Source organism: Manduca sexta, chromosome 21 (genome assembly GCF_014839805.1).
Source record: "Manduca sexta isolate Smith_Timp_Sample1 chromosome 21, JHU_Msex_v1.0, whole genome shotgun sequence".
In the NCBI taxonomy this organism is placed as follows: domain Eukaryota; kingdom Metazoa; phylum Arthropoda; class Insecta; order Lepidoptera; family Sphingidae; genus Manduca; species Manduca sexta.
This window is the reverse complement of record NC_051135.1, coordinates 8,424,730-8,439,491: the sequence shown is the minus strand read 5'-3', so window position 1 is coordinate 8,439,491 and position 14,762 is coordinate 8,424,730. Positions and strand designations below refer to the sequence as shown.

Here is a 14,762-nt window from a genome sequence, read left to right as displayed (position 1 = left end):
GAATACACACATGATTATAGAAAAGTTAGAGGTGTGTGCCCTTGGGTTTTGAACCTGCGGACATTCGTCTTGACAGTCCGTTCCACACTCAACTAGGCTATCGCCGCTTTACAGCTAGACAGCTTGTTACTTGTCAATGTTTAAGGAAAAAACAAATTTTAATACTTCTATTAATGCAATTATAATTATATTCTTTCTGGACAAGTCCTAAGAAAATCATTCTTTGGAAAGAAGTTATTTATTTACTTTTAGATTTTTCCTTCCTGAATATAGAACTAATCAGCGATATGACTCATTTTAATTCTTGTTATCCGATTTTTCACACGAAAGGAACAACAATTCTGAATTAATCAACCAGAAAATCGTTAATTAACAATCCTTAAATAATTATAATCTATTCCTGCCATACACAACAGAATTATAAAGGAATTTATAATTCTGTTGTGTAAATCCCTATGAAATGTTAATGATCATACACATTCATAATTTCCTCTCCAACTTACTGAACGAGAGCGATATACATCTCTAATCATATTCTGCGAACCATTTCACCGCGTTTCAATCGAACTTTTGTGTTTAACTGCCCCAATTTAACTTAATTTCTAACGCCAGTGGAGTGTACGCGACAAAACGAAGTTGGGAACTCCTGCCCGCTGGGGCGCTTTTATGAAATTTGTGACGATTTTGATTTACAGACGCCCCTTCTGTGCTTCCAGTATTCTATTTTCAAAGCCTATTAACTGGCCAGTTGCATTGCTGTGAAAAAATCCCATGGAAAATACTGGAATTTGCGTTCCATTTCACCAGATATTATTTTTAAATAGACTTTTTATGTTTTTCCTTATATTCAATTGCTGATTGATCAAGTAATTTTAAACGCATTTCCTGTATTAAGCAATTTATCTTATGATTGATTCGGTTTCATATTTTCCTTATGATGTTTCATATGGAAAAATATGCTTCGCATTTTTAAACGTATTAAAACAGGAAAATGTTATCAAAATTACCATCGTAATGTGGTATTATGCATTGTTGCACAGCATGTGAATACTAATGAAGCTTTTCTGTTTCAAAGGAATATAGGGCCTTACTTAATGACACACGGGTATGAGTGTTGATGTAGTTGGAGTTACTCTACAGAAAGTGAGGGAATTCGTGTCTACTCTTGAGTTAGTTGCAGGTGAAAAAAAATACCCAAATGTAGGGTAATCGACAAATTCAACAAAAATATCATGACAAAAATAATTCCGTTTCAAATAACCTCAAGCTTGTTTTGTCTCGAAAGAAAACAAAGATAGCCAAGAAACAAACACCCGATAATGTATTCAATACAACCAATAAACAGAAAAAACAATGCAGCGAGTCAAAAGCAATAACTATAATGCGGTTGAACGTGGGAAACTGGGTAAGAGGATTTCACAACAAAATCCGTTAGAGCTTCAAAGAATACTGAAGGCAAACATAGAAAATTGGACGTTAAGCCCCAGAATATTTTGATCGTCCAGTCAACACTCAACCTCGGCATCCAAGTTATAATTGTGTTAAAAATATGAAGGCCGTAGAGGGCTTTATTTTGTCACAAAGCAAAAAAGTACAAGAACTAATAGACTTTAGAGTTTCAAAAAAAGCTCTAATAAGTATCTTATATATAATTGATTTCACTACATTTCTCTTTTTAAATAAAAATAAACACATCATTTGAATTTTCTCGTATGAATCCACGCATTTTATCCTCATGGCCAATAAACAAAACAATGTTCATAAACGAGGTAATTAAAATTAATTTCATACTTTATTTTATGGTGTTAATTACACAATTTGTGGATGACGCCATCGCCGCGTGATTTAATAGTTGACTTGACCAGGAAAAAACAATTTGATTGTATGAATAACCCGTTCAGAAGGAAACTAATCATCCGAGACATAAAGTGCACTATTGTGGAAAGTTCAGTGATTGCAAAGTGGACAGCAAAAGTAGACGTTTAATTTAAAATATCATTTAAAATGTTTCAAGCAAAAGTGATTTTATTAGTGTGCACATTTTGGATTTATTTTATTCAAAGTGAAGGTAAGAATTTCATTTGTAAGATGAAGAAAAAAATATAATTAAATTGTTTAAATAATATTCACTTGTAACAACAAAGAGTGTTTATGAAAATGCACAAAAGCTAATTAAATATAAAGTATGTAGTGAAATTGACGTTATAAATTGACCTTATTATTTGAAGTTTATTAAATATAGTATACGATTTAGGATATGACGCCACCATCCACGCAAAAAATATTTACAAATTTATTGCCAAAACATAAAATCCTTATGACTTTGCGGTTTATTAAGGAATATAATGAATTCAAAATATACTATATTAATTATCATTTTAATAAAAATCAAAACAAAATGCAAATAATATTAAATGATCTAATAGGCAACCCTATTACCCAAATGATTTCTCCCAATTAAATTTGCAAAAACTTCAAAGAAAATTAATCGTTTTTTTCCAGTGGTGAAAAGGTCATTATCGTGCAAAGAGAACGAGATGTTTGTAGAATGCTCCCACTGCGGTCCGAAGAGCTGCGATGATCTAGGCCACCCAGTGCCGTGCGTGGGCAACACGGGAATATGCAGGCCGCAATGCGTTTGCATCGATGGATATGTTAGGGATGCCAACGATACTTGCATACCGAAGACAGAATGCCGTGAGTTGTTCGTCATATGATTTTAATAATTAAACTTTTCCTTTATTTAAGAGCTTATTTCAAATGTCAAGTAATGGCTAGACGTTAAATTATATACTTACATCTTTATCACGGAAAGGGTAGGCAGAAGCGAAAGTGGTGCATTCATTTTCGCCGTATATATTCCGTCTGATGATGTAATAGGGGGCGAGCCTATTGCTATATCTGGCACGGAGATTCGAGATTCCGGGCTAGAAGTAAATAGAAAATTCCAATATTATTGCTCGACCTGGGGTCCGAACTAAAGCCCTCAGCACTACAGTCATATCGGTATTCAACTATAAAACCAAGGAACCTTAAATTATATGATGACTAAATACAAAATTCACACTGTCAACTATTCTTTCGGATATAAGGTAATCAAATTAATTAAGCCCTTTAAGGACATAATATTAATTTTATTGAAATCAAAATATAACTTAAATGTCGAATCAAATATGAAATGCCTGATAACGTCGACTTATTGCAACAAGTTATGCCTATACGCTTCCAAAACATGTATTTATTTTAAATCTAGTTTAGACGATTGGCAATGAGGGATGATACATAAAAAAAAATAATTAAAATTTGCTGATACATTTGCTTTCACAATATTTCACAGCCTTTGTGAAATGGTGAGTTAGATGTACCGCGAATTTGTTTCCGCTCTGATATTTACAATGCTCATCTTGCTTTTCGTCGTGTTTGGGAACTGAGGTCACAATAAAAGGTTAAAGTCCCACGTCACAAGATATTATTACTGTGACGTTTTGCTGATGGTGTATTAGCTATATATAAATGATAGGATATATTTTTTGTCCGCCCGGATAATGACCAACGTACACAAGGTGTTTAAACCCGCCATACTGACCCACGTAAGTATGTCGGGTTCCGGGGTCAGCCTGTGTATATCCGGTTCCAACAGGCCGGTATAATTGTGTCGACAGTCGAGAGGTAATCTTCTCTATTCAGTTTACATTGTACCTCATTCTTTTTTTTCTCATTCATTTCATACCTCATTTCACTTAACATCAGTTGCAGTGATGTCATTTTAACATGTCATTATTCAAAAAAGACGTAAGCACTAAAGCGTATTTGCCAGAAAATTCCATAAATGTAAACAAATATCTACACTTTCAGCAATTATGTCTATTGTTTGGGCCAATTTCGCAACTTGATGGGTAATTTCATTATGACGTCATAATCTGACAACCAACATTGTGTATAGGCTAAAAGCAATATTATCATTAATAATTACAGTTGTATTAGTTCCTGAGACAGTATTAACAGATCCTAAAAGGGAATCTGCCTATGTGGCACAGCTGTACTGTATGCACGGTACAGCAGCGCTCTGAGGTCCTGGGATCGAATTCCGGGTCGGGCATAGTGAAATTTGGGTTTTTCTGTAAACTGATTTCTGATATGGCGATATACTCACCCCCTATCACATCATGGGACGGAACACATTTGGGGAAAAGTGGGCGCCTGCTTGATGTGTGAGTGTGTGTGCATGCGTGTGTAACAGAGAAGCATATAACAAATGAATGAGTATATATTTGTTAACTTTTTGAAATAGAAATAGAATTCCTTTATTGCAGACTGTTGTACTTTTATAGGTTGTTTTTAAATTTTAAATATTCCAATAAATTCTACGGGTATAGGTCCCGGTGTGCAATACTACTTTAATACACAGTGCTACCATTTTTACAACGATTTTTTATATGTTATAGGTTTCACAATAATTTTCATATACTTTGTGTTACTAGATAATGTGTGAATATACTACATAGAATAAATTTTGACAATTTTTTTACTAAGGTGTTAAATCATTTTGATAAACTAAATTATTATTCGAGTGTTTTAAATCTTTTAAGACGTAAACAAGACAAAGTTTACTAATCGTCCTAAACTTACCGCAAGACGAGCGGCTGAAGCGCAGCATGACATTAATCTGCGCTTAAACTTAGTTAATATTGAGTTCTTGCTCGGCATCTAAAGCAAAAACTAGTTCGAACATGTGCCACAAGATGTCACTTTATTAAAGTGGGTCATAATGCTTGAAATGGGATGGTGAGATATGTGTCTTACCTGATGGTAAATGACACGATTTCCCATAAATAATAACACTGTAATAGTTTTGGATTCTACTGCAAGCCACAGTCATACAGTCTTCTCCGTTACATATGTTTTGAGATACTTAGGGCAATATCACAAACTTCATCTTTGGGTAGGATCTTAAGAAAAAATTTAAGGTATGGAATGCTATTTAAAAAAGAAAACTAAAACTGTCGTTTGAGGGTCAGTTGTCAGCGGAGTCGATGTTGTTAATAAAGACAATTTAAATGTCAGTCATATGCTGTGATTTAAGATAACATTTGAGAGGCTTCAATAGTATTATATGATATTTGGGTTTTTCTGCTCAGTATCAGCCCGAATATATTTCCCGATAGGCTCGCCCCCTATCACATGATGAGACGGAACACACTTAGCGATAAGTGGGTGCCCTTGTTGCGCCTCTGCATACCCCTTCGGGGTTAAATGCGTGATGTATCTTTGTTTTGTTTACTTAATACTCTGTATCTCTCTCTCTCTCTCTCTCTCTAAGCGATGCATTGGTATTTGGTACGTACCCAAACGGATTTCCGTATACGAGAGACCTAACATTTATTGAAATGTATATTGTTTTAAATCGTCATGCAATTTCCCGAAGTGTTTGCATAATTTAACCACAAGTCTATCAATATATGACTCCAATAGTAAAACCGACCACGTCTCAATAAATGGGTTCCTGGAAAATACTAAAGAAAAAACCGTCTCATACAAAATTTATCGAAATAGGGTACATTATTTCACACCTGTCATGCATCTCTGTGTTATGGATACCGGCATAATTACTACCATCGTTCTAACATATTCTCCTTCCGTGACATGGAGCACACTTAAGGGTGACAGAAGGTGTAGAGCCCTTAAAAATACTACCTTCAGGCTTGCAATAAATATTGAAAAATTTGCCAGGCAATAATAGACATATGTGGTGGACTTAAAGCGAACGCCGAAGCCCAGCAAGTAATATATAATACATGGCTGGTATGATTATTATAGACACAAAAATTAGCTCACAATTAATTAATACGTATTTTAAAAAAGCGGCGATAGCCTAGTTGATTGTGGAACGGACTGCCGAGACGAATGTCCGCAGGTTCAAATCCCAAGGGCACACACCTCCGACTCTTCCAAAAAATTATGTGTGTATTCTCTGTGAATTATAGCTTGCTTTAACGATGAAGGAAAACATCGTGAGGAAACCTGCATATCTGAGGAATTTTCTATAGGAATTTTCGAGCGTGTGTGAAGTCTACCAATCCGCACTGGGCCAGCGTGATGGACTAAGGCCTAATCCCTCTCTGTAGTAGAGGAAGCCCGTGCCCAACAGTGGGAGAGTATATAATACAGAGCTGATATTATTATTATATAGCACGTATTTAATATATTTGTAGTGTTTTAAGACCGAACTAAATCTCTCAAATACTGTGTCACTTAGATAAGTAGTACACTTTGAATCAAAGTTGGTTATTTGAAATCGGCTTTCAAACTTGCGCTTGGAAGTGAGTAAAGCCGTGGTTGAATTACGAGTTACCGCATACATTACTTAGCGACTGTTCCAGACAAAAATAAAATTCATTTCATGGTTGAATTCTTTTTAATTAGCAAAGAAGTCTTTTTGTTTGGCTGTCATTATTAATTCTAGAAATCGTGTTGATTCTTTAGCACAATATACCTTTATATTATATTATTCACAGCAGGAAAAATATAAGTAAAGTAATATTTTTGCCAATTATAATTCATGTCATTTACAGGTATTGCAAAAATAGTCACTGTTCAACAACGTATTTTCCTTCTCTATTTTTTAAATTGCATATAAAGTTGTAATTTTGTATAAACTTTCTGTCTGCCATGTACACCAAAAATGTCTGACATAACGTTACGCTTTCAAACCTTTTCCATTTTAGCCGAGCCCTAATGGGCTGCACTGACACTGCCGGCATAAAAAATTCAAGCCGAGACAAAGGTTATAGAGACGCAGCAGCATCATAAAAACTAAACTACTAAGTGCTCTAACTAGTTGCCAACTTAACCCGTTAGCATATAAAATGGATTAGACAGACGCTTTAATAGTATGCCACCTAGGAGATTTCTCAATAGTTAACATAGTACAATAGCAAACTTGGTAGTTCTTGAAGGAGAGTCCGTCTTAATAGGTAATGTACATTGTCTATTTCTACCACCACCACCAGCGTCTACTAGTGTGTTGCGGTTTAAAAACATTACAGCCAATGTTATTACTAAAGATTCTTTGTAAATTATCCATTACTTTAACGGTGAAGGAAAAAATGGTGGGGAAACCTGCATACCTGAGAAGTTGTCTATAAGAATTTTAAGGGTACGTCAAGTTTGCTTATACGCACTAGGCCAGCGTGGTTGTCTAAGGCCTAATTCCTCCCAGTAGTAGACGAGGCGCGTGGCCAACAGTGGGATAGTATATAATATAAGACTTACATTATTATATTAAATAATTACTAAAGATAGAGCAAACAAGCAAGTGACGACGCGTGGCGTTAATTGATCGTAGCCGCTAATAAACATCCATACAACATATTAATACTGTTAGGATCTAAAACGATTTAGATAAAAATAAAAGGAAACATAACTCACTACAGATATACTTTCACTTATATATTACCCACCAACCTATTTATACAACTTGTCAATGACCAACTCCTTCGGTCTGTCAAACGCTCAGTGTTTTTATAGCAAAAGATGTCATAAATACCCTCACAAGAATATATTTATAGTAACAATACTATACATATATAATATTACAGTAATAATCAGTCCCAGCCTTGAAGTTATAAAAGGACCCTAAATTGTTTCGATCAGGAAATAAGACAGGTTTTGAAAGGACGTTGTATGAGGAAAACATCTCCATGCCAATTTTACCGTTCGAGAATAATAACTATTTAAGAGAAGGCATGGAATTCAAAGTTCTAGCATGCAATGACGAAATCCGATGATTCACAATATTAATCCAAATATGTGCCTTTTTATTTTGTTTTTTTTTTCGCGAGGAAACTAATTTAAGATCCCGCATTATTTCGAAGAACAAGGCGGATATATCGGGATTACCAGCATGCTATGCACGTCAGCGTACCGACTAAAACCCGCGGTAGTCTTCATCGACGCATTAGAGGTGGCTCCGGGGTACCATAAGCTCTACAGAAGCAACTTCTGAATCCAAACACCCTTAACTATCTTTAAGAGAACGGCTAGATTCTAAAGTTGTGGCGTGCAATGATGGAATTGGATGGTTGATATAAATCCAAACAATAATCTTGAACTAGATAGATATCAAAGAAAAGGAAGTCGTTAATATCTCTACCACAGTCTTAACTACTGCTATTATTGTCTAATATTTTATTAGTTAATTGCTTTGAATGACGAGACAAACTTGCCGTTCGCCTGTTGGTAAGCGATACGACCGCACATAAACAGTAGGTAAAAACACAATTCAACACCTTGAATTACAAAGTATTGTTTAATATGATTCAGTACTGCCTCAATGGCGTAGTTATATTATAATAAGACTGCAGTGCTGAAGTCTCGGGTTCGATCCCCTCGTCGGGCAGTGATATTGGATTTTTCTACTCAGTATCAGCCTGCAATCTGTAACTTATGCCCGATATGGCGATAGGCGCATCATGAGACGGAATATACACTGGAGAAATTGGATGCACCGGTTGCGCCTCTGCCTACCCCGTCGGTGATAAAAGGCTTGCGTGTATGGTTATTGTTAAACGTTTTAAATAAAGAATTTTGTTTTTGTATCATTATTACACAAGGTAATATTGTAGAAAGTGGTGCAACTACTATAAGGAAAGCAGTCACCATCTTGACTCAGGTTTAGGTGTGTCATATAGCATACATGGCATATGATATCATACGAATAATATTATTTATATACATTCCACGTCAGGTAAATAGAGGGCTGCATGATGAATAAACAAATGAATAATTTGATCGGTTCGAAGCTCACTAACCGCGGCATGCTAAATTTCCCTAGTAATTAATAATAAATGCTTACAGGCTAGGGTGACTTTTGTCTATCAGTTATTAGATGACGTTGACTGCCATTTATATGGCATGAATACTTTTTGTACGAGTGACAATCAACACACACACTCACCTTTTATCTCCGAAGAGGTAGGCGGAGGTGTAACTGGTTAATCCAATTGTCCCCATACGTCTCCCATTCCATGATGCGATAGAGTGCGAGCCATCCGCCAATATTTCAAACTCCGGGCTGATATTGAGTACATAAACCCAATATCACATTGCTCGACCCGGGAAGCGAACCCACTACCTCAGTAGAACCGTACCTAATACAACTATATCACCAGGCCAGTTATGGTGACGGATCGTAACTTAAACAAAAAGTAAACACGAAATTAAGAATATAAATATTTTACCGAAGCAGTGCTTGTTATTAAGAAATACGGTTAGAGACGATGCCTCATTATAAGAGATGTAAATGTTTTAAGCTATGGGCTCGTCTTCATCGAACTTGTTATTTCTATTATTGATTTAAACATTTTCAATTTAGACTGTACTTTTTATATTTATTACAGTTTTAAACATTGATGTTTTTAGATAATAAAATACTATATAATAATTATCCATTTACTTAACAAATAATTTTCATGAATATGAACGCTTTCCGATAGCATTGGAATCACATAAATCGCAAACATTTGAATATTCAGCACTGATTTCCTTTGCAAAACTAAGCTATAGTGATGTTGAGAGATCCGTTCTATATTTAAATTCATGTGTTTTTCTTTTTCAGCCAACATTGTTCTTGTTGAAGCTAATTTATTTTTCTTAAACAGCCAGTATGTGTTCTTTTTTTTAACAGCCAATGTATAATTAATACTTTTTTATTCCAGCCAGTTGTGGTGGGGACTTCAACGCCACCACGGGGTGTGGTAACCACTGTGGGAATTCGTGTTCCGATTACAAAGAAGTCAATAAGACGTGTTTGAGCGGCTGTCGATACAACAGTTGTGATTGCAAGAAAGACTACGTTTACCACGATGAATTACAAAAATGTATTCTCCCTGTAGATTGCTGTGAGTATTGAGTTTTATTTTTTTATAAAATAGTGTTTAATTTTGAATAACGACGATTAAGCCCATTCAATTGTTTAATAAATTAGTTTTGTATTATCATATTGTTAAAAAAAAAAGTATAAAATCTGTTGCGCCAACCCCACATCCGACTGGCATAAGGGCGAATATAATACTTATAAAATCAAAATATTTGAAGAAGTAACCTGTAACACAATTATACAATTTACATTTCTCAACCATGTACAAACAAAACATGAGATTATAAAATCAGAATAACCGTTATACGATACCAGTTTTGACAACACAAATATTATCATGCCAACAATGGAGCTCATACTTTATTTACAGGAAAATTGAACGAGCTCTCAGAAGCGTAAATGCCGGAAAAGTTAAGATAATTGGGGAAAATTGGACGTAAACGTTGTCCGACGGATTTATAATAATAAACACTTTGAGTACGGTTAATGCGAATTTTTTATGTCCAAAAAATATTATTTGATTTTAGAACATCTAAATTAAATATGAAAAACATGTAAATAAATATCTACTTACGATGTCTATATTGTGTTATTTATTTAATAGTAGTACAATTCTATTTTTTACATAATATGGTGCATACCTTTTTGTATAGTGTGTAAGTACCTACCTAGTACCTGCTTATATACATATACATCGGTTATTTGAATAGTCCCAATGTTTGAAGCAGAAACATTTTGGATGACGGAAATACTACAATATTTATTATATCGACCGCAAAAATAAGGACTCATACACACAACGCTTTAAAATGAGCCGAAAACGCGCGTTTTTCGATACGTGCACTCTTTAGATGTTTTCAGCTTGCACGAACTACGTCAATTTTTTTATGTGAAAGCTTACAATTTCTAATGACATTGCATTTAATTGCGTTTGAAGTGAGTCATCAGCTTATATATAATACATGTGCATATGCCTTAAGATACATAGTAACCTCTTTGTTTCAAAATTTTATAAAGAAAATACAGAATAAAATAATTATGTATTCTAACTTACCAGCCTGTATAATTCTGTTAAAACTTTAGTGGTTGAAATTAGTAAGCCCGAACTTTTGTTAATTTGTTAGTACTGGAACAATATTGACCTAAATAATTATAATTTTAATTAAATACGGCAGTAAATGAAATAATCGTATTGTCTATATTTTGCTGTGGAATCTTTCTATTTTATGTTTGTAATTTCATGTTTGATGTACAACAAATAAATAATTAAAAAAAAAATGTTAGTAATCTAAATAAGGCAGGTTTGAAATTCATTGAATCCCAAATATATATTTTATAAAGCACTAGTTGACCTGACAGACGTTGTCCCGTCTTGACTATGAATTTGTAGAGTGCTTTTTTTTTTTTTTTTTTTATTCTGTCAATCGACAGTTATATGAAATTAATATTTTCGTTAAGTTTTCTTAAATTTTCTATTTTTTTTCGCAACTTTTTGAATTTTTTCTTTCGTAAAAACCTGAAAATAACAAACACAAGAAAAAAGAATAGGGAAATCGGTCCAGCCGTTCACGCGTGATGGCGTGACCAAGGGAAATAGGGATTCATTTTTATATATATAAATATATTGAGACATATTGGATATTTATTATTTTTTATAACCCGAGTATTAACGCACCACGGCCCGACCTACTACGGGCTAAGTACAGAAAAAGGAGCCCCACAACATAGAACATAGAACCTCATTATTACCGTTTTGTTTCGCGGGAAACGCGTTATCGCTACGACCTTTTGGGAGGTGATTGGGACGGTAGTGTTGGTTTCACCAGTCTTACGGCCCAATGTCGACACACGGGAGTATAGCATCCGAGCGAGCGTGGACCGAATCCCTAACCCCTGTATATCCCACACAGGCATACCAACCGAAACCCGCGGTGGTCTTCTTCGGCGCATACGGTACGACCCCGTGGATATCTTGTTGCACTAAGATAGCTCATATTTTAACTAACATTTTTCTTAACTTTCAACAGCATTTTAATTTCTTTCACAGAACTATATTTACAGTTAACTCTTCTAATGTCTACCTAATAAAATATTTCTCCTGTAAATAATCTAGACAAACCTAATTACATTTGATATCGTAAAAATTACATCATCACAAATAACCTATCATATCTCACTTAATGACAACCAATAGAAAGAGAAGGAAAATGCGCATAGCAACCGTGCAAAACAAATATAAAGATCCAATTACAATTGGGGAAAGAAACGCTTTAGCCGAGTCAATTATTTAGTTTGCGACTCCGCACCAATCACAAGTCAATATAAGAACTAATAAGATAAATTAATCAGTCTTTACGTGGATCAAGGGAAGGTATATTTGGTGAAAGAACAAAGTATTTGGTCATTAGAAATTATCCTTTATTAAAAAAACTTATTTAGATACCTATAAGAAATGATTGGCATAAACTGTTTGAAAATTAAAGAAGTTATTTAAGTTAATTTATATTATTATTTGTTTATTACCTCAGTTTTTAACTTACATATTTGAAAAAATGTAGAAACCCTATGTTATAGAGCAATAAATACGTGGAGCAGATGCTAAATCCATATACAATAAATAAAGCATCTTGAAATTTGAAAAAGGTTCGTCTCTGTATCACGTTATCTCAGCACGGATCGCAACAAAAACTTTAAGGAATCTTCGGAAAGCCTCCGCACACAAGATTGATTTATGACTGACACAAAAAGGAATTTCCTATGCCTACTAACTGACTACAGCTAGCTTTCTTATAAAATACTATTTTATTCTATGCAAAGCCGTTTGTTTATCGATTATAGTCCTAAAAACAGACAGTTTTTGTTATTACTGTTTTTGCTTACCGTACATCTTAGGACGCCTCCCAATAGCCGCTGAGAGCTACGCTGCTTCATTAATCTAGAATTGCCACAACTCCAACAACCCTGAAGTAACAGACATAAGAGTGTCTTTAAATTGCCAAAAATGTCGCGCGGCTTCAACGCGGCAATTATGCGTGTCTTTTATATGGATTTATATTGCCGCGTATCTAGACAGTATAATTTTAAACATTAAAATGAATTTGCATTACACTATGTTTGTGACGAAAGTGATGACTAAATGGATCAGTTAAAAATTCAAAATTTGTTCCCAGCAATCGCAGGAGCAAATATAAACAATAAGTAAATTTAATTTCCTAAAATAAACTAACAAACATTTATTCAACAAATAAGTCTGCAAATCTCCTAAATGGAACCATTGTACAAACTCCTTTGAACTTCGCAACAATCTATAAATCATTGTACATTCACGGGAAACTTAAATAATGCGAAGATTACTTTGAAATTTGATTCAAACTGACAACAAGGGAATATTAAAATATCAATTTTGCCCTAACGCCCGTACAAGTTTCCTGTACTTGCAAACTTTTATAACTTTGAAATTTCAGTAATGTCACAGAGAAATAAAGGTGTTGTCAGAAAATTATACGTTTCATGTGTAAACGTTCGTAAATGATACTTTGTACAATCGAGATTTATTTGATATATATTGTATGCAATGTTTCAAGAGAAAGTTATACAGAAGGGAAGCCAGGACCCTTGATATTGAGAAGGAATACGCCGCAAGACGTTATATAGTTTTAAAGAATTTAGGAAATCTACGATACTGAGTTGTTATTTTGTTCGTCAAATATTATTCTTATATAAAACTGATGCTCCGCGTCGTTTGTCTGAATGCAATAAACTCAAAAACAACTGAACTGATGCCGATGAAATAGTACCCTGGGAAGGATATAGGCTACTTTTTATTTAGGGAAAATATATAGCTGGGCTCTCATCCCGTAAAAACTCTTTAACGCGGGCAAAGTCTAGAGCAAAGGCTGGTATATCTATAGCTTTAATATTAAGTAGTTTTAAGTTAAAAAATGTATAAGCGTCCATAGTCCATATTACTTACTCCCTACTTTTAATAGTGGTTCTGAAAATCCCAAACCGAGTTAGTGTAAGACCATTTTAATGGAATTTTTTAACTTATTCGTCCGAGCTAAAATCTAGGGTGTACTGAAACATACAAAATGGAATTAGATAAGCACCTAATATTGAATAAAGTATTAGTATATAATGATTTTGTATTTTTAGTCGTAAAATATATTTTTTAAGAAGATTACGTTTAATATGGACTCACTGGCATATACACAAACTGGATTAAAAAAAAATTGCCATAACTACATTTCTAAATATTTATTATAATCCATAATCGTTATAATATTATTCGTAGACTACTTAAACCTAAAAGCAAAAGTGAAAAAAACAGACCTATATTAAAAAAAAATATTTACAAAAAACTTTACAAATTTATTTATATAAACATTTCAGTCTATAGAAAAAGCAATTTAATTTCAAATACAAGATTGGCCTATTTAGACATCCTAAAATACGCAGCTTAAAGGTATTTTAGTCTAATTGAAACGGTTTGGGAAACATCTAAAGAAACTGCTAAGTTGAAGACGAATGACGCTAATTTACTTAAAACATGATTAGTGTGAGAAATTTTATAGTGATTAGTAGGATCGCTGCCAAATTAGAAAAGTTTATAATCCATTTAGTCGGCAGAATGGAAAATGTCTTGAGTCTACTTTATCATAATGATAGTGTACCGCGGTATCTTGTTTTAATTTTTATATTATAATATTAGGCCTATATTATATACTGTCCCACTGTTGGGGACGAGCCTCCTCTACTCCTTAGAAGGATTAGGTCTTAGTTCACCACGTTGGCCTAGTGTGAATTGATATGTTTTTTAAAGTCCATTGTATGTGCCCTTGAGATTTAAACCTGCGGACATTCGTCTCGACACTCCATCCTACAT

At 34.1% G+C, this 14,762-nt stretch overlaps 1 protein-coding gene across 1 annotated transcript; it reads left to right on the top strand.

Moving 5' to 3' along the window:
* Positions 1–1,911: 1,911 nt before the first annotated feature.
* LOC115448039 (venom peptide BmKAPI) lies at positions 1,912–10,459 on the top strand. The gene is made up of 4 exons (XM_030175336.2): positions 1,912–2,068; positions 2,503–2,697; positions 9,717–9,899; positions 10,248–10,459. Coding segments are annotated over exons 1-4 (444 nt in total). The 5' UTR covers positions 1,912–2,004; the 3' UTR covers positions 10,250–10,459.
* The last annotated feature ends 4,303 nt before the right edge of the window (positions 10,460–14,762 follow it).

Excerpts from the sequence above, each read along its gene's own strand:
- LOC115448039 (XM_030175336.2), top strand. The coding sequence starts at position 2,005 with ATGTTTCAAGCAAAAGTGATTTTATTAGTGTGCACATTTTGGATTTAT. Across the intron at positions 2,069-2,502 it reads TTATTTTATTCAAAGTGAAG|TGGTGAAAAGGTCATTATCG; the intron begins GTAAGAATTTCA and ends GTTTTTTTCCAG. Across the intron at positions 2,698-9,716 it reads CATACCGAAGACAGAATGCC|CCAGTTGTGGTGGGGACTTC; the intron begins GTGAGTTGTTCG and ends TTTTTATTCCAG.